General features: G+C 33.6%; 2 protein-coding genes across 2 annotated transcripts; both read right to left on the bottom strand.

Annotated features, from left to right (window-relative positions):
- Positions 1 to 3,272: 3,272 nt before the first annotated feature.
- LOC137396954 (uncharacterized) lies at positions 3,273 to 7,680 on the bottom strand. The gene is made up of 5 exons (XM_068083239.1): positions 7,571 to 7,680; positions 7,428 to 7,478; positions 6,267 to 6,452; positions 4,740 to 4,918; positions 3,273 to 3,542 (listed from the first exon to the last, which is right to left on the bottom strand). Exons 1-4 carry the CDS (start codon positions 7,572 to 7,574, stop codon positions 4,749 to 4,751), a joined length of 411 nt encoding a protein of 136 aa, XP_067939340.1. The 5' UTR covers positions 7,575 to 7,680; the 3' UTR covers positions 3,273 to 3,542; positions 4,740 to 4,748.
- A 7,584-nt stretch (positions 7,681 to 15,264) lies between these two features.
- Positions 15,265 to 22,913, bottom strand: LOC137397513 (putative ascorbate peroxidase). Its single transcript, XM_068083805.1, has 9 exons — positions 22,726 to 22,913; positions 21,202 to 21,343; positions 18,211 to 18,313; positions 17,606 to 17,728; positions 17,156 to 17,247; positions 16,294 to 16,369; positions 15,919 to 16,057; positions 15,561 to 15,699; positions 15,265 to 15,342 (listed from the first exon to the last, which is right to left on the bottom strand). The coding sequence occupies exons 1-9, from the start codon at positions 22,911 to 22,913 to the stop codon at positions 15,265 to 15,267; spliced, it is 1,080 nt and encodes a 359-aa protein (XP_067939906.1).
- Between the last annotated feature and the right edge of the window lie 2,302 nt (positions 22,914 to 25,215).

The raw sequence follows: 25,215 nt of genomic DNA on the forward strand, positions 1-25,215 counted from the left end.
TAAAAGCTCAAAAACGAACAGTTGATCGCAGCCATCACGAAACCACCGTAGATCGGAATCAGTTTATTTTTCTGATGTAGTCATTAAATTTGGTTATTGTTTTGTCACGTGATCTTCTCACACAAATTGAAAGGCTAATAAATGGCGCAATATAAAACTTCTCATAGCTCTAGTTTATGACAAACACTTCGGGTTTTACCGAAGACCCCGTATCAAATATAGATGCTCGCTGCTTTACAGTTTTGTTTCGGCTTGGTCTAATTGCCTAGTTGTAATCTGATCATGTGACTCATACTTCACAAATAATTTCTGCAGCATTTTTCGATTATCACAGGTGATCAACAGGCTTGTCATGTTTATCAGACACTGATATGTACTTCTTCAAGCTAGCGTTGAAAAATTAAACAAATTTTTGCGGTAAGTTATAGGATATCAGTGCTGACAGTGACAGCATAACAATGACAATAAAATAGACTCATAAGAACAATAGACATGGTTTTATTGAATGCGTGAAGTTTATTTGTAAAAATATTTCGACGAATGAGGTTGCGTGAAAGTGTAAACAGAAGCCATTTTGTACAACTACGTCCCATTTGAGCCACTTTTGAAAAAGGTTCCAATCTACAGCGGTTTTGTGATAGCTGTGATTAACTGTTCGATTTTGAACATTTAAGAGCTTGTAATCACATTTCCACATATTTTGTGCCTACAACACAACAGAGTAAGACATGGTGAATATTTTCATATCAAATAACTGTAATGTGAATTTTGCTGCAAGTCAACCTTTAAAGAAATGAAGCTGAACTTTGTGAGGAGTTGTCACATAAACGTGAAATACGTTCTCAGTCACTAAATATTGTGTAAGAAGGCTATATTGTAAATTCTATAAGATAATAAGAAATTAATCAATAAAACTTGCTAAAAAGTTTAGCAGTTTTTTGGAGTAGCTTTGATATATTTTGTTATATTTTGCACGTTTCAATTGCCAGTCAGTTGAAAAAACTGAAGACTGTTCACTGATATTATTAAACTAAACATGATACTACATGATACTCACACTGGTTTCTCCTGCAGTCTCATCAAATTAAAAACCTACTGTTTTCAGTTTAGCTAAATGTCAGTTATGAGTTTTAATACTCTTTTACTTCTTTACGAATGCCCCTGCAAATACTGCACCGGCCAGAGAGGTGTTGAACAACGTAAAAAAAGAATTCGTTGAAACTTGAAGGTTTTATTCAACTTAGAACATCCTAATTTCTGTTAATAGAGTGAGTACTGTTAACAGTATGTTAATAGAGTGAGTACTGTTAACAATCTGTTAATAGAGTGAGTGCTGTAAAAAATCTGTTAATAACGTGAGTACTGCTAACAAACTGTTAATAGAGTGAGTACTGTTAACAATCTGTTAATAGAGTGAGTACTGTTAACAAACTGTTAATATAGTGAGTGCTGTTAACAAACTGTTAATAGAGTGAGTACGGTTCACAGTCTGTTAATAGAGTGAGTACTGTTAACAATCTGTTAATAGAGTGAGTATTGTTAACAGTCTGTTAATAGAGTGAGCACTGCTAGCAGTCTGTTAATAGAGTGAGTACTGTTAACAGTCTGTTAATAGAGTGAGTACTGTTAACAATCTGTTAATAAAGTGAGTACTGTTAACAAACTGTTAATAGAGTGGGTACTGTTAACAAACTGTTAATAGAGTGAGTGCTGTTAACAATCTGTTAATAGAATGAGTACTGTTAACAGTATGTTAATAGAGGGAGTACTGTTAACAGTCTGTTAATAGAGTGAGTACTGTTAACAGTATGTTAATAGAGTGGGTACTGTTAACAGTCTGTTAATAGAATGAGTACTGTTAACAGAGCCATTGTCAAACTATAGTTCTCACCTAGGCAAAGCGCCTGATTTTACTACTCCTGACTTCTTCAGTGAGCAGAAGAAATGTGGGTAGAAATCTCTACTTATGAGTTTTAAAGTAGTAAGAACAAAGGAGAATTGAGAATTTCTTTACAATTGAAATAGCAGTTTCTCTGTTATATCACGGTCATAAGATTGATTTCCAATTTAGATGTCTCCTTGTTTTTATGTCGATGATGGCATCCAATTATATTGTGTTTCACTAATATCGGTTTCTGTCAAAGTAACTATCAACTGTCAACTAACTTATTCTTAGCATGTGGTCTCTCAACTTCTAGCTACCCTTACTGTTGTAATTTATTTATACTACTAAGGGCTGGAGATAGCTGTTTTACAGGCATCAATTGTTCTTTATCCATTTTCTCATTATGTATGCTGCCAAGATTAGATGCTAATCAGATCTTGGTTGTCCAAAAAAATTTCGGAATTTATGTCAACTCAAATATTTGACATGGAAAGTCATTCAGATGAATAAAATGACACTAAGATAGAAAACCACATCCTCCCCTAAATGTAACAACATCCTAAATAAAGGATTGGATGAGAAATCCCTCGAAGGCTGAGTATGATGTCTGCTTAGCTTGATGCAAGCAGAGACTCTGTTGTTTTTAAGAGCCATTGTTGTACAAACATTGGCTATAAACATTGCTGTGGTCTTGGCTGGACATGTCTGAATCCAGTGGTAGGAGAAACTCAAAGATTGGATGCATGTTCAGTTGCAGAAAGCAGTTGTGATATCTCCGATCGTTGAGTTTCTCATGTATGCTACTAATCATAGACATGAGCCAAGACGTGATTTAAGGATGATGCCTATCCGGTGAACTACCATAATCTATGATCTATCTCGCTGCTGTGCTAAGGATTGACTTAATAGGGAAATGGTTTCATCCAAGTAAGAAGGGGTGAGGTGATGAGTCATGCTGGAGGAGGTGCTAATATGCTATGCAAGATGTATGAGCAAATCTTGACAAATGTTTATGTTGCTTGGCTTACTGCAAGCAGAGGTTGTGCGGCGCTTTTTTGAGAGCCATTGTTGCACGACCAATGTCTCTGTGGTTTTGGCTGGACATGTTTGAGTCCGGTGACCAGGGAACCTCGACGACTGAAGACATCCCAGCTGCAGAGAGCAATTTAAAGACTTGCAACAAAATTCACATTACAGTTTTTTGGTATCAATAGGGTCACCATGTCTTACTCTGCTGTGTTGTAAGTGCAAAATATATGGAAATGTTTGAGAGCTGAGTTTCCCAGTTGCAGAGAGCAACTTAATGTTAGATGTCAATTCTGTCACCACTAAGGACTTTTTTAGAAATATAACTCCACCCTGTTGTTAACAGGTCAGGCATTTCGGATCACTAGGACTATATTTTACTAAACAAAACAAGCTAAATTCCACAATGCCAACAACAAAATTTGATCAGAGATTAATGCAAGAATTAATGTACAAATGATATTTAAAGACTTCGGTTGATTTCCTAGAAAGATGGAGAATATCACTGTTGCCTGATAGTTCAGTGATATATGATTCTCAAATCAAGTTAAATATCCTGTTGAAACAAATAATGCTCTAATAAATACAGCCATATCTCTCATCAGTGCCAATGCGCTGTCATCTTGACCATCTGCAAAATGATTTGTGCAATTATAAATCAAATCAAATAGCCAACAGATGTTTCTGGAAGCAATAAACTGTGCTAGAAATATTTTTTGCATTCTATTCTAAGCAATCTATGTCATATAATGAGTTTCCTTTTGAGTGTGAAAAGCTAAAAATCTGGATGTTAAGCCAACTAAAGGCTACCATAATACCAACTTTGAAAAGGTTTTGCATTTGGCTTTGTTTGCAATAAATTCAAAATATTCTGGATATATATTTTACAATCATGCAAGATAAAAATGCGTGGGAATTTTTACCATAATAACAGCCATCCACTCATTTGCACGAAAACAGACTGTTTTCAATAGAATTTGAACTCACAGCTTGCAGTTTGGTAGACCAAAGCTTTACCAACTATACAAATCACCAAATTGACCGCATTGCCATATTTCAGAATAATTGTACAGTTAGATATTGCAACTGACAATCTCTCACGGTACAGCGGACTGCCAAGGTACAAGTAAAAATTATACTTGTAATTTCACAAAAGAATTTAATCCTTTTTTGTTACAAAACTATGAAAAGAAAACACCTCTAGGAATATAATGTAAGTTTTGTGTTTGGCCAATCATCTAGAAGTTTGCCAACCAATCTCAAATTTGAATGTGTTTCATCCAATCATACGTACAAACTTATACCTGTATCTCATTGCCTTACTACAATGTTTGACTGTCAGTAGCAAAGCAAGTAGATACCAATTCCAGAGAACGATTGCTTTACATGTGACAAACTGTACACCTCAAACTATTTTGACATTGCCCTGCAGATGATAAACTAAACAACCATCTTAGCAAACTATTACAATATTGCACTGCAGGTGGCACATCCCACCCATATATATGTTAGCAAACTAATGTGACATCTCAATGCAGGTGATGAACTACACCATTACATTATAAAAAATGTTTGAAAGTATTTCCAAAGCTTTAAATTAAGAAGTTAAATACGTACCGTAATAAGTTTTATTTATCTATGAAGCTTCTATTGGCTATAAAGCTATAAGCTTCTATTCTAAGTTTATAGCTTACAGCTACAAACTTCTCCATAGAAAATCTTTGTTAAATCTGCTACTTCCACCTCTTATAACTAACTAAAAATGCTTACGATTTTGTTAGAAGTCTGTCTCTAACAGGATCTTGCAGTCTTAAAAACAACTACTGACCTAACTGTCTCAGCAGTAGTCTTTGCTACAACTTTTGCTTTCTATAGAAGGGCCATAACAGCCTTGCCTGGCCAAATGTCTGGTGAGACACTGTCTAGCCCTGCTGTGAACACCTTCTCCACATGTTACTGTGCATTGTGACCAGGCAGTCCAAGTTGACCAACTCATACTAGGTATATCTAAAAGCATAGCACAGGTCATGAAAATAGTAAACATTATTCTTAGCGTGCTGCAATGAAAAGTCTAAAATCCCATGCCCATGCATTGGGTTACATGTAAACATGACTAATAATTGGGCACATAAAACGCTAATGAAGTAGCGAGATCTATGCATATATATTTATTTCAGAAAAGTCTAAGCATATATAACATAAATATACGGCTTGATATACGGCTTGATGACGTAAAAAAAACGGGGGATTCCATTGTTTTTTTAGACGTCATGAAGCCTTTTGCACACGCACTCATTCACAAAAAAAGCCGCCATATTGGTAGAAAATGATCGTTATTCTTTTATTTAATAGTATTTTTTGATGCTGTTTTAATACTATAATAAAAAATTGCAAACAAACGCATCGTTTTCAAAAATTCATTGTAAAATCTTCGTGTTTTTAATGATAAAAGTTGTCTATAAAGATGGCTGACAACAATAGAATGATGTCACTAAAAATGAAGAAATGCAAATAGTTTAATCAGAAACTTAACAAAGCACCAATATAGCTAAGATAAAAACAGCAAATTGAACAGTAAAATAATAATGGCTAGGAAAATGTGAAAAAACCAATGAAATTTGATAATAGCACCTAGCAGCCAATCAGATGAGCTGTTGTGATTAAACCAAACAAGTAACTGTTTGATCAAAGAGTTACTACGGAAACCTTCAGCGCCTGGAATATTTTTATAAGTAGTTTTGAGCTATGCATTTATCTAATCAGATGCTTACAAACAGCTGTACGCTGTAGAGCATTAGCCGTTGCAAATAACTCACCCTTATCTCTCAAGCCAATACGACAAAAGAATAAAAAATTTAATTTCTTTGTTTTTTTCTGGTTGTATGACATAATTTGAAAAATATTTCTATTTGAAATGAAATTATTGCCAATAGAGTAATAAACACAATATAATATATTATATAATATAGTTAAACTAAAACTTAAGAATGAAGCTGACAAGAGGTTGTTCTAGTTCGGCTGCTGGCAGTGGATGCAAAAACATTTATGAAAAAGCCTTTTCAGGTTATTCAAATATTTTCTTGAGAATATTTTTGCGTATATTTTCTCAGAAGCTTTTGGTTGACAAAAGCTTCTGCCATACATAATTTTGGCTTCTTATTTACTAATAATTCTTTTAGAAATCCGCAAATGGTTTACCTTTTATTACCAGAGAGATATTAAAAATTCATACTTTGAATATCTTTTTGGTTTGTATGGTACTTTTCTCAACAATTTAAAATTGTAAATAAATATACCTGTAAATCACTAGATAAACAGAGTTTTATAAAAAATAAAAATTAATCGGTCTACCTACAAGGAGATGTCGTCAGTGGTGCACTAGGAGTAGGCTGTAAATACGATCTGATATAAGAGCGATATCTCTGGGGGACCCAAGTGAGCCAAGAAAGTTGGTAATGTCTAACTTCACTTTGACGACCATGATGAGCGTCCTGGTATCCAGATGTCACACCACTCCCTCCATAATGTGCTCGGATGTAGCCTGAGAAGCATTCAGAGTTGAAATGAGTTGTAACGCTAATGTGAAGGATACAATACAGCGTAGAAAATTTATTAAGAATGGCTGGCTAAAATGAATGCATACGCCTTGAAACAACAAAACAACTAAACAAAACAACTAACAATATAAAATCTACAAAAAAGTGACATTTACTGTGCTGGGTAACTTTGAAATTTATAATACCCTATACAGGGAGTCCTTAGATTATGACGGTGCTGAGTCACTCTGTTACGATGTTACAAATGATATTAAGTTTTGTCCTGCCCTGCACCATTTGCGTCTTAAGCGATGTAAACAATTGCAAACTGATTTCTAGCACGCAGTGGATAAATATGGCTCCTTATGGTTGTCTCACTAAGTTTCAGTGAAAGGCTGTTCTGGTTGTGTACGCGAATTTTGTCTATCACATTTGTTTGAACATTTATTTTACCTTTTTAACTTCATTATAGATCCTAACACGAAAAGGGTTCACTAGGGTTTCTACAGGTTTAATGGATTTACTGCAGTATTACAAAAAGATCTTGAATGAGAAAAGAATTCTGTTTGACCAGTCTAACCCAGAGCAGTACTTTAACAAAGTATAAAGACTTACACTCTTTACCTCAGCTGTCTCTATTACTACGAACCTCTACCATCTACTTCAGCTGTCTCTATTACTGCTCCAGCTTCTTAACTATTTTATTAAAATGTCATTTAATTCTTGCCATAAGGAATTTTTTTTAACGAATTACTTATATATTATCTACTGCATGTTATTTATGATACAATTCAGTCCAGTACATATAGAGTAATTTTTTCAGGATGTTCCGAATTACAGTTAAACTTGACTTGCACCAAGTCTTAAAGCAGATCAACGTTATAAACTGAGGACCTTCTGTATTTACGTATCTTTGCATCAAAACCTTATCTCAAAGCCAAATTGTTGGACTACAAGCTAAGAATATATAAGACACGTACTCACAGAAGTTACCAACAGGAAGGCAAGAATTTTAGCAGGTTTCAGCATTTCTAAAACATAAACAACGTCACATTCAACTTTAAACTTCTGATGCCAAAAAAAGTAGCCAGATCAGATGATGATTAACAGAAGCTGCACTTACTCATTCTGACGATTCATTAAGTTTTGAGATCTAAACAGCTGACACCTTGCTGACACCTTGCTGACACCTTGCCACGGCTGCCAATTAGTTATATAAACCCCTTCTCTAGTCTCTACCATACATACATGTATATATCCTTTTACTTTCTGCCAATATGCCTTCTATTTCTATTGGTCAGTATTAAGTTAATTCTTTATAGGTAAATCAAAGGCAGGAAAGGATTGGCTTACAGTTGTTAGGTTTGTTTTCGTCTGTTGGCTTAAAAGTGGATATTCGCCATATGATAGGTTTTGTAGGTTGCTATAGCAACGGAAGCCAGCTTGACATTAATTGTGGGTTTATGTAATATAATTTATGCTCCTATGAGCAAAGTCATTTAAGTACAGCCAATGCTCTGCCTAAATCTGTAAGTGGAATGACTTTGGAGTGTGCAAGAAAGGAAACTGGCAAATGATTTTGTCATATCTCGTGAGTGTTTGGCCCGGTAGCAGGAACAGGGTGTATGCATTAAAGTCTGTCATATCACTAGCCAAGGCAAAGCTATTTCATGGAAATGAAACAGAAGTAAGACATAGGTGAAGTTGTATGAATGCTTTATTAATCTAATATTAAATACATAAAATATAAAGCAAGCTTTCGAATTAATATAAATACACGCAAAAATTATTATATTTCACAGTTTGTAGAAATTGTGGAATCGTTGTGCCATTTCCATAGCTTCAGTGCCAATACACGTAGGCCTACCTGTGTTATGTTTACGAGTAATGTATGTTTGTGACTTAGCTAAAAAGTATGCCTGCGCTTATCTATAATGCTACTTTAAGGTTCGGCTATAATACTTGGAGGTTAAGGCTATAACTCGTCTCTTTGGTTTAGCTAAAAGTGGAGTTATAGTTTAGGTTTAGATTAGGTTTAGCTATAATGTCTTTCTGAAGCTATAATGATTCCTAGCTTTAGCTAAAAATCCTCTCTTAGGTTTGGCTATAATGCTTTTCTAAAGTTTAGCTATAATGAATCCTCGTTTAAGCTATAATTTCTCTCCTAAGTTTAGCTATAGCACCTTTATAGAGTTAAGCTATACAGTCTCCTAGCTCTAGCTATAATTTCTCTCGTAAGTTTAGCTATAACACATTTATAGAGTTAAGCTATAAAGACCCTTAGCTCTAGCTACTATTGTTTACCTAGGTTTAGCTATAATGCCTTTTTAGAGTTCAGCAAAAATCACTCCTAGCTTTAGCTAAAATTTTTCTATTATGTTCAATTATAACTTTTTTCTAAAGTTTAGCTATAAAGGCTCCTAGCATCAACTATATTGTCTCTCTCGTGTTTAGCTATGATGCTCCTGCAAATTTTTGATGCCATGCAAATTACAAAAATTAATTCATGACAAAAACAGAAACTTGGAAAAATTATTAACATGTGACGTTATGCTTATGTGATTTCATATAAATTAATCAGTAAACAAAGGAAAATTACGAAGTTGTTACGCAGGAATGTAGCTTTGAAAACTTTACGAAGCAAACCAAAAAGTTTTAATCAACCAATCAAATGACTGAATCACACCCTGGATTTAATATTACTTAAATATGACAATTTAAAAATAAACTTCAATGAAAAATCTGAGAAATCCTAAATAGTCCAAATCCAACTTGAATAAAAATTGTTTTTCATAGTCGCGATGTTAATGTAAAAGTTGAAAAAGATGGAAAACCTGATCGCATTCACACATTAAGACAAACTCACTGAGCAAATGAGACCAGATTAAAGGATTTGCTGATGAAGTAATTGATATACTAGACTGAGAGATATTATCCATGTAAGCGTTCACTGAACAAACAATCGTAAGCCTCTTTAGCACTTAATACGTCGCCAAGATGGTTGCTATGAAATAAGACGTAAGATATTTGTCCAAGCGTAACAGATAATTCTAAAAAGATATCTCTAGACCATGGTATCACCAATGTAACAGTTTAGAGCTTCACTCACTTTCGATAATAAAAAACATCTTGACCATCCGATTGAAAGTCAAGAGCCTAAATATGAGCTCTCTTCAAACTACTCTGTAGACCGATTGAAGTGCCATAGTAAATGTGATTGTGGTATGCTATCAGACATCCTCAGGAAGTAAGTTTGTATACATAGTATTAGAAGCTTGCCGGCTGGCCAAGAAATTCCACAACTAAGTCTTCAGAATTTGCCTATAAATGGGGAATTTCGCCTTTTATAGGCAATTTATATACCGTATCAAGTAGCATTCAACTTCTTATAAGCTTCAAATTTTTACTAGAATGAGATCCGTGTCTGACCAAATCTATGGCTAGAGGCTGGAAAAAAGAACTGCTTTGTATATTATTCGAACTTACAACTTTTGGCATTCTAAAACAACACTCTAACTACTGCGCATATTGGCCAGCCACAGGGTTAACAGATTAACTGTACGAATAACTATTACACTTGATAATTTCTCACATTATACTAGGCTGCCAAAATACTAGCAAGGATAGATTAAAGTATTTACATTATTTCAGCTACAAAAATATGCATTTTAATAATTTGTAAATAATGTTAGGATATATCTTTCCTGTTAGTTTTTATTAAGCTAACCAAAACTAATTTGTAGCATCCAAGTACAGTAAACACTGATCTGATAACTCAACACTAACAAATCAACTAATTAAATAGTCAATTTTTTTGCATTGAAATCAAATCACACATGCAGCTGAAATATGCCTCAAATTCCAAAAGCTTGTTTATATGCAACAAACGGAGATCTAGGGAGCTGATCACACTTGTTGTTTAGTAACAGAAAGTTACTATTTAGTAACTTTTTGTTACTAAATAACAAGTAGCCTATTTTTTAGCTTTTTACTATTTATTAAAAATGTACAAAGTAGAAGTTGTTAGATGATCGAGCAATTGAGCTATCGTTAGACAGTTAAGTGTATTTCAGCTAATAATTTGCTGTTGGTCTGTAGAAAACAGCAGTCAGAATCCCTTGCGCCATTTGTTTAATGATTGTTGATTTGTATTAAATCTATGACTATATTTATTGGCTAAATATTCATTAGTTTTTATTGTAATTAACTTGTATTGATTTGAAATACCCATGTGAAGTTGTAATACAATTTTAGTTACAGCAGTTAACAGTCACTAGTATAGAAAAATAGAAACATTGCCCGATGTTTTATCAGCCTATTAAGCATCTTTCTAGACGCGAAAAATGGCAAAAGCGGCAAAATTAGCCAATGAGGAGTTGTCCACTATCAAAACTTTGTTAAGGGCTACTCCTTTCCCTTTTACAAGTGTCTGACTAATGTTTTAAATGATGATGTATTCTAAAAACAGTTGAATTTGGTTCCTTGCAATTGGTCAATAACATTGGAGCTGATTACCTAAATAATCTTTAGAAACAATATATTAAAAATAATGATCAAATTATTGTATTAATTTTTTTAGGCAGTCTATGACTCCCAGGTTTAGAAAATAGCTTGTTTTGATTATTAATACTAATACTAATACCCTAGCAGTTTGTACTGTAAGAGATTGTCATGCACACTGATAAAGTGCAGATAATAACCATAGGCACAGTTATTCAGTAATGTTTTGTATAGCTGGCTGGTGGAGATGATACCATGTTGGGCTACTAAGACCAATGCCGTGAGTTGGAATCCTTCATGATGCAGTCTTTTTTACAATTTCAAACCACAACTTTCATCATAGTAAAGATCTGATTTTTTCAGGTTGTCTTACATCTATGTTTTTGATGCAATGAATTTGATAACAGTTTCTATATGTAGATTTTTATCTATGCATAGCTAAGTCACGGTTCTATTTGTAGATCAAAAGTAGTTAGTCATCATTATTTTTCATAGTTTTTTTAATTGTTCTAATTAAGAGACTGGATTTTTTGTTTACTTTCATAAACATGACACAGTGAAACCTAAAATATCCACAGTTGTTTGACCTGCTCACCAAGTTTTTTAAAAGTGTCAGCCCTGAAATCTTTTGATTAGTGGCAGGAGTAGTGTGCAGAAGTCTATGCGATGAGGATTGCTCAGAAAATTGCAACATTGGAGGGAAGCTCCAGATATAGTACCTATACCAGTGAGTACCTATACCAGTCAGTCAGTGAGAATGACAGTGGTAATCTCCTCTGGAACTTTTATATCTCAAACTGACAAACATGTCTTGGCAAACCAGCCAGATATAGTAGCGGTAAACAAAAAGAGCAAAAGGGCTACTATAATGGATATAATAGCACCTAATGACTACAACATAGCCAGCCAAGAAAAGGAGGACGTAGAAAAATATCTCTCACTTGTATATTAGTTTTAAAACTAGTAATTGCAATAGTATATCAGTATAGCAATTTAACAAGTGTTGGCATGTGGTAACACTGGTTGTAATGTCAAATGTGACTAACCCTACGACCGGCAACAATCAACTCAAATAAACTGAAAAAGTTGCGCTGTTGGCACGACTATGATCTTAAAGCGAGTTCTTAGATTCTCAGGATTTTTATAGGAGACCCGCGTTTAAGTAGACATTACCTACTGTAGGTTAACAAGAGTGAGAAAACAACTCTTTAGTTTTAGCCTAAGAATGAAGCCTGCCAAAGTCGGTCTCCAAGTCCTTCTCGTAGTCGAAACTACTACAATGAGAAAGTTCCTCCGTTTGAGACTGGGTGTCACCATCATCACCCCACTCTCTAGCACTAAGTTGACAGGCTCCAGGCCAAAGCTGTCTGCCCTGCCTATGAACATGATGATCACACTGACACTAGTGACAAAAACGCAAATTAGTTTTAGGAATTTTTATACTTAAATACATGTATGTAAAATGAATATGTAAAATTAATAAAATAATATGCATATTTTAAATAAAATACTAAGATAATTGAAATTAAATAAAAATTGAATTAATGGTAAAACAAGCAGAAGCATCTATCTATTGATGGTAGGACAACTCTTAGTCTCATATAGCAGCAATATACATGTATTTCAGGTAGTAAATGATGTAGACATACAGTGACTTTCAGCAGCAGCTAACACTGAGTATTTTTTGTTTGTTTGCTTCTTTGGCATTGTGCAGCACTTTTCATTGAATGCCTACTGTGTGTGCGTACGTGCATGCGTGTGCGCGTGTGTGTGTGTGTACTTTATGACAAAAATACAAACAAAGCTAAATAGACTGTCCGATGGTTTGTCACTAGCAGCAGGACAGCCCTCGCTGGCAATTTGCTGAAGAACAGACACCGTTAAGAGCGAGGACCAGTAGCACCATCCCCTTGTATATACATGTAGATACAAGTATACACAAGTATACGCATGTATATAGATGTATATACTAGTATCTACATGTATATACTTTTATATACATGTATATACTTGTATAAACATGTATATGCTAGTATATACAAGTATATACATTATGATACATGTATATACTAGTATATACATGTATATTATACTAGTATATACATGTATATACACCTATAACATACATGTAGATACAATTATCGTCCTATTTCTATCTTACCTATTTTTAGCAAGGTAATGGAAAAACCTGTAAATCAGCAAATTCTTGATTTCTTAGAATCCAACAACCTTCTCAATCAAAATCAATTTGGCTTTAGGCGGGCAAGAGGTACATCGGATGCAATTTTATTTTTTACTGATCAAATTCTAGAGTCTTTCAATAAAAGAGAATGTGTAATTAGTATTTTCATAGATTTTAGTAAGGCATTTGACACCATTGATCATAATATATTACTTAACAAGTTGAATAATTATAATTTTAATCCATTGACTATTAATTGGATCCCTATTTATCTGTCGAATAGAACTCAAGTCACACAAATAAATGATTCATATTCTAATTCCTGCAACATAACATGCGGTGTGCCTCAGGGTTCTGTGTTAGGGCCAACTCTGTTCTCACTATATATAAATAATCTTTGTCAATCTCTACAGTATCTAACTCCAATTTTATATGCTGACAACACAAATTTGTTTTTTTCTTCTTCTGACTTGAATGAATCTTACACAAAAATTAATTTTGATCTTCAAAGACTGAGCCACTGGTGTCAAGTAAATAAACTAACAATTAATTGTGAAAAATCAGCTTACATTGTTTTCAAAAACTACCAGATCAGTTTTAAATTTGAACACTTATTAACTTTAAATGATAAAAATATTGTTGAAGTAGATGAAATTAAGTTTTTAGGCATTAAAATTGATAAGAAATTGAGTTGGTCCTCACACACACGCAATTTACTGATTGACTTAAGACCTATTTCAGGACTGTTTTTTCGATTAAGCACTACTGTTCCAAGAAAGATTCTGATAATGCTTTACTGCTCTCTTATTCACTCTAAATTATGCTACTCTATAGAATCATGGGGAAATGCTTTTTGGGTTCACCTTGACAAATTAATTAAGTTTCAAAAGAAAATATTGCGTATTATACATGTATATAAAAAGCCTTTTGGTTACCCAACTTTTGATTTATTTCCCGACTCTAAGATTTTGACTGCTGATAGAATGTATCATTACAAATAATTTATTAGAGCACACAAACTGTATCGTTCACAAACGTTTCAAAAACCTTCCCATTATAACACCCGATTTCAATCATCCTCACTTCCCGCTCCTTTTTATTCTTCATCTGCTGGTCAACGAACATCCAACTTTGTGATGTCTGCACTGTGGAATAAATTGCCATCGTCATTGAAATTAATAAAACCTATTGGTGAGTTTAAAATGGAAATAAGGCTCCACTTTAGCTCGGCTTGGTGAGTATTAGTGTCTACACCTTATGCTGTCGACGCGGGCCTGCGACCGGTTAGCTTGGCTATTTCGCACTGGCCCCATCATCTCTGCTTTTGTTTGATTCTTGATATACAATTGTTTGAAACACACACACACCACGCACCACGAACCACGCATCACGCACCACGCACCATGCACACACACACACACACAGACACATGTATCTATATGTATATAGTGTGTGTGTGCGACTGCGCCTGTGCGTGTGGGTGTGCGTGCGTGTGTAATTTATAACGAAAATAAAAGCAAAGCAAAAGGGACTGGTTGATATTTCAAGACTAGCAGCACAGTTTGCAGAAGAACAGACACAGTTATAGCATTACACAGACGAGTGAGCACCAGCAGCACAACCGTCATGTAAATGCATGTAGATACGTGTAAATGTTTGTACATACATGTATATAGCCACTACACAAAATATTGTTTAACAATTTGAAGCTAAAGCTGTTGAGATTGATACTTGTAGTACTTTGACTCGGCCTTCTATAACTGTTAAAGTGCATAAATATTGTGTTGCTGCTAAGTAAACTGTTTGAGTTTCACATTTGGCAGCATGAGGAATCATGGAACAAGAAGGTCATTTGTTGAACTCGTATTTTTATAACCACACCCACTGAACATAACCACACCCACTGAACATAACTGGCCAAAGTGGCACGAATATTATCAACTCCTTGCTTCAAAAAACATTAAAAATGACTCAATGAAAAGAAGAATAGATCAAGTTAAATAAAACCATGCAACATGCTTATAAAACCAAACTATAGTGTATAAAGTGCTGCCTAAAGCATGTAAATGACAAGTAAATAACATATACTTCCACCAGCCCTATGTAACAAACACCATGATAAGTGGAACTCCACCCTAGTGCTCGACCATCTTTAAAAATGCTGTTTGGAAGTCGTTTGCCCATGTCTTCTGATCCTTAGCATACTTCACGACCTGCAAAAAATAAGTCTAAACCTGCCCAACATCTGCCAGTAATTTTGCTTAGTATTAAATGAGCATCAAATCAGCAGAATAATTTTTATTTCATAGTTAAATTATAGAAGAATACAAAATTGACCTGAAGCACCATATGATACTAAAACTTCAAAATGAATATAAACAAGTCTTAAATTGATTAAAATAAATAAAATTTAAGTAAAACTATCTTCTACCTGGTTCCGATCTGGTGAAGCAGAGCATTGGTTTGAAGTCTTACAGAGCGGTGTTTGACCACTGGAGATTTTTAAATTTCGTGCGAGAGACATATCGGCATGGAGCATCATCTGTCCATTCTTACTCCACTGAGTGAAGCTGCAATTTGAGACACTTTTGATAAACAATGTTTGGCGATTAGACATTGTTATTCCCTTTGTTCAGATTATTAGCAAAATAATTATGTCATGCCTTCAAATTATGTGAAGGTAAGTTTTTGCACTTTAACTAATCAATTTGTTTATAATATTTTACACACCAAAAAACACTTTTTATTGTTAACAGGTTTTAGCAAACTAAGAGTAAAGAACAGCTTACCCATTTGGAGCTTTTTTAATATCAAAGTTGGTGTTAGCTAAATTAAGGTAGAAGCCATTATCAAGAGTAGTAGTTGTCCTGTCCCATGGACCGACGAATCCGCTGACAGACGCTTTGCACGTTCCCAAAGAATGAGCACCTTCAATATATAATGAAAAAGTTATCATAGGTTAACTCCAATGACCTCTACAAAATGATTGGCTTATAATGAATTTAGATCGTTCTACATACACTCATAATAGGAACAGTTTTGAGATATACGCACCTACTATGTCTATGAACAGAATACAATTAAAGTTGCTCAGCCCTGTTTATTAAAAAGTAAACATGTATTTGATTTTAAATAATCTTTGTATATTATTTTCTAAAGCTTACCCATTAGAGCTACAGCCTGATTTCTGGATAGCTTAAATTCCTTCATTAAGAATGCCAATGAGTTTGGGTCTTGACCCTGCAAGATTGTTCAATATCAATATTCACTCACACTCTTTTTGTTATTTTGAGAGAATAAATAGGAGAGAGAAAGAAAGTGAGAGAGAGAGAGAAATAAGGAAAAAGAGAGAAAAAGACAAAGAGAGAAGGAAAAAGAGATAAAGAGAAAAAGAGAAAAAGAGAGAGGGAAAGAGAGATAAAGAGAAAATGAGAGAGACAAAAAGTGGGAAAGAAAAAGAGAGATAGAGAGAAAAAGATAGATAGAGAGAAAAAGAGAGAGAGAAAAAGAGAGAGGGAGAGAGAAAAAGAGAGATCGAGAGAAAAAGAGAGAGAGAAAAAGAGAGGGGGAGGGAGAGAGAGGGAGAGAGAAAAAGAGGGGGGGAGGGAGAGAGAGAGGGAGAGAGAGGGAAAGAGAGAGAGAGGGAAGAAGAGAGAGAGAGAGGGAGAGAGAGGGAGAGAGAGGGAAAGAAAGAGAGATAGAGAGAGAGAGAGAGAGAGAGAGAGAGAGAGAGAGAGAGAGAGGGAGAGAAAGAGAGAGGGAGAGAGAGTGAATGGAGAAGAGTGTGGATCAAAGAACTCAACATAGTAATAATATACACACTATTAATAATGATTATAATGAAAACAATTCTAGCAATACCAATGTGATTTACATGTCGCCACAAAATATTATTCTAAAAATCATTGAGATTGGCTATGTAACTTTAGCTTCTTATAAATTAGAAGGTTTGCCAACTCGCTAATAAAATCAACCGCTTATAAAATGTTTGAAGAGACATTGCTGATAGTAATAGCATCTATTTACCTGATGATACTTATGAGAGAGTCTGTAATTGCTAGGATCTTTGCAAGCTGACCTCCCTGTTTTAAAAGGTAGTCTTCTGTGACCGGGACCTCCTAGAGCGAAACCAGTAAATAGGACCAGTTTATGGTTATCAATTGGTGTTATACAAAAGTTGGTGCACAATTAATATCGTTGTACCTTATTTTATATATTTTATATTGACACACTTTCTTGAACATGTAATTATTTGCGCCAGTTCACAGTTGCTTTTAATAACTCCATGCTTGATTTTCCCTCTCAAGTATTATCGATTAATTTTTTAATACATATACTTCTAAAAAAACAAAACGATTTTAACAGACTTTAATTTCAATTATTTTTTGAAATTCATGGACAGGCATGCACGTATATGCGCTTATGAATTACTTATGTAACAAGGCTTTGCTGTCAGCATAGCAGATTGATACGTACCTTTGCGTGACATGCCTAACTCGACAGCAACGGTTCCAAGTAATACAACAAAGTCAGCAAAAGATATCGGCTTGCCCAGGCTTTTCCAAAGGTTAATTGTGTCTTTGTAAATTGTCTGTAGACCTGTAAGGAAAATGGAACATATAAACCTACAAGTGTTAACACTTTGCAAGAAAACCATTTTTAGGGTTAGACAAGAAAACTGCATGTTTCTATAGCAGATGTTTACATAATTAAACTATCAATATGTTTATTTTAAAAAGAAGAAGCAATAAATCAATATATAATAATAAACAACTACTCAGTAATTATCATAATCTGTTATGTTTTTTTATGATGAAATTTACGTAGCTAAGCTATTGCGACTTTTATTATAAAGCAAACCAAAAAATAAATTATCAATTAATGAGAATATAATAATATATACATTAGTTACCCAATACTTGTAATATTCTTTATTGCTTTTACAATGCGGTATTAAATACTCAAATTTTGCCTCACAAGTTATCAGTAAGTATTACTATATAAGCTTCTAGCATGTTCCCGATAACCACTAAACATGCTTAGTTTGAACCAAATCAAGGGACAAAAGTTCATAATCCTACCGGTATTTGCCTTGTCAGCTGTATTGATGCATCCATCACAGCCTGTGCTTCCTACACAACTGTGGAACACTAGCCTCAGCGCCAGTGGTAATCTGCTGTTTACCTAGAAATACTATATTAGCTTCACATTTCGCTTATTGATTAGGCTTTCTTTGATGAACAATTAATTTTGTTTCTGTCTAAAATTGCACTTAAAGTGTCTAATGTATAGGATATGTAGAAATCATTAACAGCTTTTCCAAGCAATCATGACAAAAAAACAAATATTTAATTGTTTGTTAAAAGATAGAAATAAACTTTTTAGCTATATTTATACAGATTAAAAATAATCACGGACTAGACAGCCGATAGCAGTTATTTGCCAAATCTAGTTAGCAGCCATTTTACCCGCATAGATTCCAGGTTTAGCGCAAGTCAAAAAAACTTGACTCGCCGTGTAAAATTGCTGAATAATATATAAATAATTTATTTTCAGGTGATGTTAGTTTTTGTTTTGGAGTATTTAATTAATTTAATATTAATTAATGAACATCAAACTTGACTGTGAAAATTCTTTTACAAGTCAGCACAACCAGTTTGCTTGATGTCAACATGAACGGTTAGATGTAAGTGTAGAGTTTTCTTAATTCATGTACTTCTACTCTGTCTGACTTGTCAAGTCTTTATCGAGCGTTTACAGTAGACTACTTACAGACAGTTAAGGTATATAGACAAATGATGTAGTACCAGAAAGTTTCAAATGGGATACAATTGGATTATTATTATAATATTATAATAATATTATAATATTAGAACCAAGATTAATTATAGATACAGAGGTGAGAAGATTTGCTTGATGTTTTTGGATTTCAGCAAAGCTTTTGACTGTGTCAATCACAAAATATTATATCAGTAAACTACATTAGAACTTGTTGGTTTTAAAAATAAATCGTTGCAAATAATGTACTTCAAAACTATTTTCACAAAAGGTGCTAAAAGGTCGTCATGAATGACAAGGAATCATTGACACAAGAAATAGATGTTGGTGTTCCACAGGGGTCACTTATGGCGCCAGTATTATTTTTAATATATATAAATGATCTTCTTAGACTTATTCCAAAAGGCTTTGCCTAAGCCGATGATACTGTTTTGTAAGTTATCACAAAGATCTGCAACTTCTTGAGACAAATTGCAATCTCATCATGCAAATTACCAGCAACTGGTGTACATCAAATCATATGACAATCAATTTACAAAAATCACGCATTCTTCTTTATAATGCTGATGAAAACCTTCGAAACAGCTTTACTCTTAAGTTTAACAGTCAATCCATCACTTGTAGACATGAGACAAAATTGTTAGGATTTGTTTTGACAGATCGACTCTCTTGGAGTAATCATGTCGACACTATTTGTAGTAAGGTCACGAAGTGATTGACTCAGCTCCAGTTTTGCAGGCCATACATGAACTCAAAATCTGCTATTGCATTTTATTATCACTTTATATTTTGCCATATTATTTATGGTATCCACATTTATTATAATCTAGCTCCAAGATATGTCACTAAGGATTTATTTTTGTTGCAAAAAGAAAGCATTTCGACTCATTGCAAATCTACATCATACTCCTGCATACATTCCACCAAATGATCTTACCAAATCTCTGCGTCTTCTTACTCTGCCTATGCTAAATATTTATTTTACTTCAATTCAATGTTTCAAGATTTTTCATGGTTTGTGTCCTCATTTTTTACATGACAGTTACAGGTTCTCAACTCATTTCAACTTATGTAGGGTGAAAAAAATTGCATAAAATCACTAACAATCATTTTGAAAATGTCATTGCCACCTGCTTTAACAATCTTCCACCAAATAGCCACTCTCTTAGCAGAGAAAGGCATTTTAAACACTATTTGTCAGACTATTTATTCAATTTTAATGGCTAACCGTTGCTTTTTTCCCCTTTTTTGTTTTACTATTGTTGTATGGCCTAATTTGAAAAACATTTCTATTTGTGAAATGAAATTATTGCCAGTAAAGTACTATATATATACAGGTGTGAGTGCTCATCATCTGTCCTTCACTTATCCAGTAATAGTGACAAAAATCTTGCAACAACGACAAATCCATATTGCACTGGTTTCAAACTTTGAACCTCCAATTTTGCATACAGGCACGGGATCCATTTCACTACAATGTCCTCACTATTCTCAGTGACAATTGCCACATACTTATGCAGCGCTAGCAAAAATACTATTGGTTAGTTACGACATTACACTTACTAGTGTGATTATATGCATAATTATAGGCACAAGCTGGCTGGCTTCTGTTTGCTTCTCTTTGCCTCGCTTCATTGCACTTGCCAAACAAGCGTAAGCTTCGCTTCAGACATTGCTCCTATTATACTAAAGATTTAAAGTTACTAGCTTAATTTACTAGCTTAAGTTACTCAGATTCATTTGATAAAGAAAGTTAATCAATGGCAGCTACATTACCTGCCATTGATTATGAGCTATTTTAAGTCTTGAACAAATGTGTAGCATATACCCGTTCAATGCCTGCATTCATCTAGTTATGTTATGTGTTATATATATCTAGTTATGTTACATATTTCATGTATATATATGTTATGTTATGTATGTTATATAGTATATGTTATATATAACTATATATATATAGTTATGTTATTCCAGCTATATTATATATATCTAGTTATGTTATGTATGTTATATATATCTAGTTATGTTACATATTTCATCTAGTTATGTTATATTCAGCTAGTTATGTTTTATATATATCTAGATATGTTATATATACATGTATATATATGTTATGTTATGTATGTTATATAGTATATGTTATATATAACTATATATATATAGTTATGTTATTCCAGCTATATTATATATATCTAGTTATGTTAAATGTTATATGTTATATAAATAATTATATTATATATGTTATAAGTGAAGTAAAACTGATTAACTTATCAACGCTCTGAAGCATTACTTACATTTTTGCTGATGAAACTTCTTATAGATCCACGAAGGGAATCAACACTACCTGAACCAGGCAGTCCAGGTCGTCCAGGTTGTCCGGGCTGCCCATGTTCTCCATGTTTTCCAGGCCTTTTACGACCATCCCTATCTTTGTGCCTAGATTTAAATGCATCAAAAGTCTGCACTGAATATGCAAGTGTAACGTCAATCATCTAAATGAACCCTAAAAACTGGTAAAATTTTTAGACGTCTGTACACAGCAGAGTAAGGCTATTTGGACACAAAGAGGGCAAGAATCAAACTCAACACATTTCCTTTATTCATGGTTTGTCACTTTATTTCTAAAAGCAATAAAGTCCTTGCTGATAACCTGCATAAATGAAGGCTTAGAACAAAACCTAATCATTAGTGCTTCAAAGCCATAAACAGCAAACTAGATTGGTTAAAACAATTACCTGTCACTTTTCTAGACAGATAAACCATAGAGCAGCTCTGACAAATATTTGCCAATTAGAGAATTGGCAACAAAATCACTTGTAACATAAACCATTTACTATTTTCTGAATCCACCAAAAACCGGGTCTATTTTATTTAAATAATTTAATGGGTGTTTAAAATTCTATTGCAATCGATAAGAATTTACTTTTATTGATAGAGATCTAAAGATTGTGATTAGCTTATTGATGTACTTCAGATGACTAACACATTAGTAACTGCTATTTGAGTCACAAGTACGTATTCACAGTGAAAAAAGCCCAAGCTTATACCTTGTAATCAGCTCAGCATACAGTGTTAATATCTATATTTAACATCACTCCTTGAAGGTGACCAGCTAAATATTACCACTGTCTGTAAGGATACTTCAACACACCTGTTACTGTTGTCATTGTAAAGATATTCGTCCAGTTATTTATATTTACAAGAGAATTATGGGTAGTATCTGGTAATGGCACAACTCCAACAATGTAAACAAAGAACTAACAGTGAGATTTTTTTTAACTCAGCTTCGATTGTTGTGATGCTAAGGGGCTGAGTCAATAAAATGCATTTGAAAAAGGAACCTTGGATAGTATCTGCCTAATTTCACATCGTTTATCAACCAAATAGGAAGTGCTTAAATGATTTGGATATTACACAAAAGTGATGAGTAGTATCATATTAACTGACATTTAGCTGCAATTGATAGTAGGTTAAAATGGTTTAAATTGTTTACGTGTACTTACTGCGTCAGCACACCTTGCAGGGCTCCCAAGACGATTAATACAGCAAAAATCTAAAAATAGATAAAGCAACATACAGCCTTTCAGACAAAGTAACCTGCATTAATGTTAGTCTGGGTAGATTTATGATCACACATATATTTTATTATGTGTGACTATTATGTGTTATTATTAATTTAACTCTCAAAAAGTTAAATTAATAATATTTTTAGGTTTATCATTGAAGAAAATATATTACTTCAACTTGTCAATTTTAATGATTTTCAGTGTGGCACATTAACAGATAACTGAGAAAAAATATTTTTGAGAAACTAATACATTTGAGCAAACACTTGAGAATCTAGTACGATGTCTGCTACGCTTTCCGCAAGCAGAGGCTGTGTTCGTGTTTTAACAGCCATCGTTGCACAAACAATGGTTCTGTGATTTTGGCTAGACATGTCTGAGTCTACTGGCAAGACATCCTTGACAACTAGAAACATGTCCAGTTGCAGAGAGCAATTCATGGTTGGTTGTAACTTTTTCACAACCAGTGACCTTTTTCGGGAATTGAACCCCGATCTTTTGTTAGCAAATCAAACATTTTAGACGGATAGGTCACAGCTATCCTTAAAAGAAACCAACACATGGAACAAGTGAAGGTATTGCAGCATTTTTATGTCATCAAAACCTAGCATTGCAAGAGGCTAAATCCTACGCTATACTGGTTGTTCAGTTTATGTTTAATTTATTGATGCTTTTAATGAAAAAAAGCAAACGTGTTTACTGTTACAAAAAGCCCTATTTCCAAGCATAAATGAGAAATTTATAACTACCCTTTATATGTTTATGTTATGTTATTCTACAGACTGAACATGACGAATACTTTTAAAAGGTGTTTATTCAGTAATTTTGTTGAATGGTCACAAACGCAGTTGTTTTAAAAGGATGTATGTGAAAACCCATAAAAAATTGCTTGTGAGAAGTTTATGCAAACGTTAACGAGCAAGGATCAAATGTGAAAACATAATAAAAATTACAATTATGAGAAATTGCTATCCACAGCAAAACTTATTTTTTTCTCCTACTATTAATTAAAGTTTTTTCTGTGGTCTTTAAGCTGACAGCAATTGTCTTCTAGCAATCACCATACATACCTTGAAGTTCATCCTTTTCTAATTGAGAAGTAAGCTTGAAATATGTTGAACTTTCTAAGCTTTTTTCAGACTCTACAGCTTGGTTGCACACTTCTCAAGTTCTGACAAAGCAATAAGTTTTTGTAACCTTTTAAAGGAATTTTACCAGGAACTACACAAGGAGATCCTAGAGTTAAGCCAAAGTTAATCTGTAATTATAGAATAATAACTTATGAACCCTTTTGTTAGGGTGACATGTAATCCTTGCCATCTATTTCAGTCTTCATAGATAGTATTATCATTCATTTTCCTTTAAGAACACGTGAACTAACATACAGTATATATTTAAAATGTTTATTATTTTATTCATGCATCAAAATTATTTTTCAACATAATAACATAACTTGATGCTTTTTTATACTTCATCTTTTCCGCAAGACTTTCTTAAAACGATTTAGGTTTTTTAAACTTAAGCAACCATGAAAAATTGAAACCTAGAAATGACCAGGCACAGATTTAGAAACACAAAAAGTGTTGTTTTGGCCTATTTCTTTTTCATTTCTTTTTTGAAAATTTATTGCCTTAACTTGGTAAGCCTCGCATCTATATATGAAACATCTAAGCAGCTATAATAATCAAAATTATAACTCGTATTTTTGGAACTTTTCAACATAAAATAACTTTGACTTGATAAACCCAAACAAAATGTGACTCGCAGACAACAGCTCTGACCCCATATAGAGGTCGGAGTAGATTATTACTATTATTCTTATTATTATTATGATTATTATTATCATGATTATTATTATTATTACTATTATGGTTGTAAAAGTTTTTCTTCACAGTCGTGTGGTGGTAGGTGACTGGTTGTTGTCCATGTTGAGTCCGGGTCTTAACAAAAGGCCAAAGGATCCAACATCTTCCTCAACTCCACTAAAAGAGGACCTTCCTCAAAATGTGAGCTGTTCCTAAGATGACCGTCTTCTGTATAGTCTCAAAAGACATGTTCACTCCCACCTCCGCCAAGTATGCTATATGCCTCATTGATATTGTTCCGAGTGCACCAATTACTATTGGTATCACGCCGGTCTTCACCTTCCACAGTCTGTTTATCTCAAACCTAAGCTCTTTGTATTTACCAATCTTCTCATCTTCCTTCTGTACTACCCTTGTGTCTCCAGGTATTGCTATGTCTATGACCTGACACTGTTTGGTTTCTTTATTTATTAGTATCATTCTTTATTTATTTATGCTTACTATTATTCTTATTATGATTATGATTATTATTATTATGATTATTATTATCATGATTATTATGTTAATCAATAAAATTATTATTAGTGTTATAATATTATACTAATAATATTATATTATTATCATTATTACACTAATGATATTTATGTGCTTATATCTATGTTTTCATTTTACTTCTCTTGAGTCAGAAGGATTAGTATCACAAGCTAGCATTGTTATTACACATTTTTGAGCTCATTTTTTTGGCATTCAGCCTATTAAAGCTAATAAACTACAAGCAATGTTAAATAGCTTATCTACCTTTAAAAAAAGACTGAGATTATTTTGAAAGCTGAATTTAAAGAATAATGGGTTTTAAGACACCCATCTCTATAATTCTAGATCGCACTAAACATCCTCAACTTCCCTCCCTGAAAAGCTAGGTTATGTCACATATTTA

The sequence above is a fragment of the Watersipora subatra genome, chromosome 5 (assembly GCF_963576615.1).
Source record: "Watersipora subatra chromosome 5, tzWatSuba1.1, whole genome shotgun sequence".
NCBI classification, from domain to species: Eukaryota; Metazoa; Bryozoa; class Gymnolaemata; order Cheilostomatida; family Watersiporidae; genus Watersipora; species Watersipora subatra.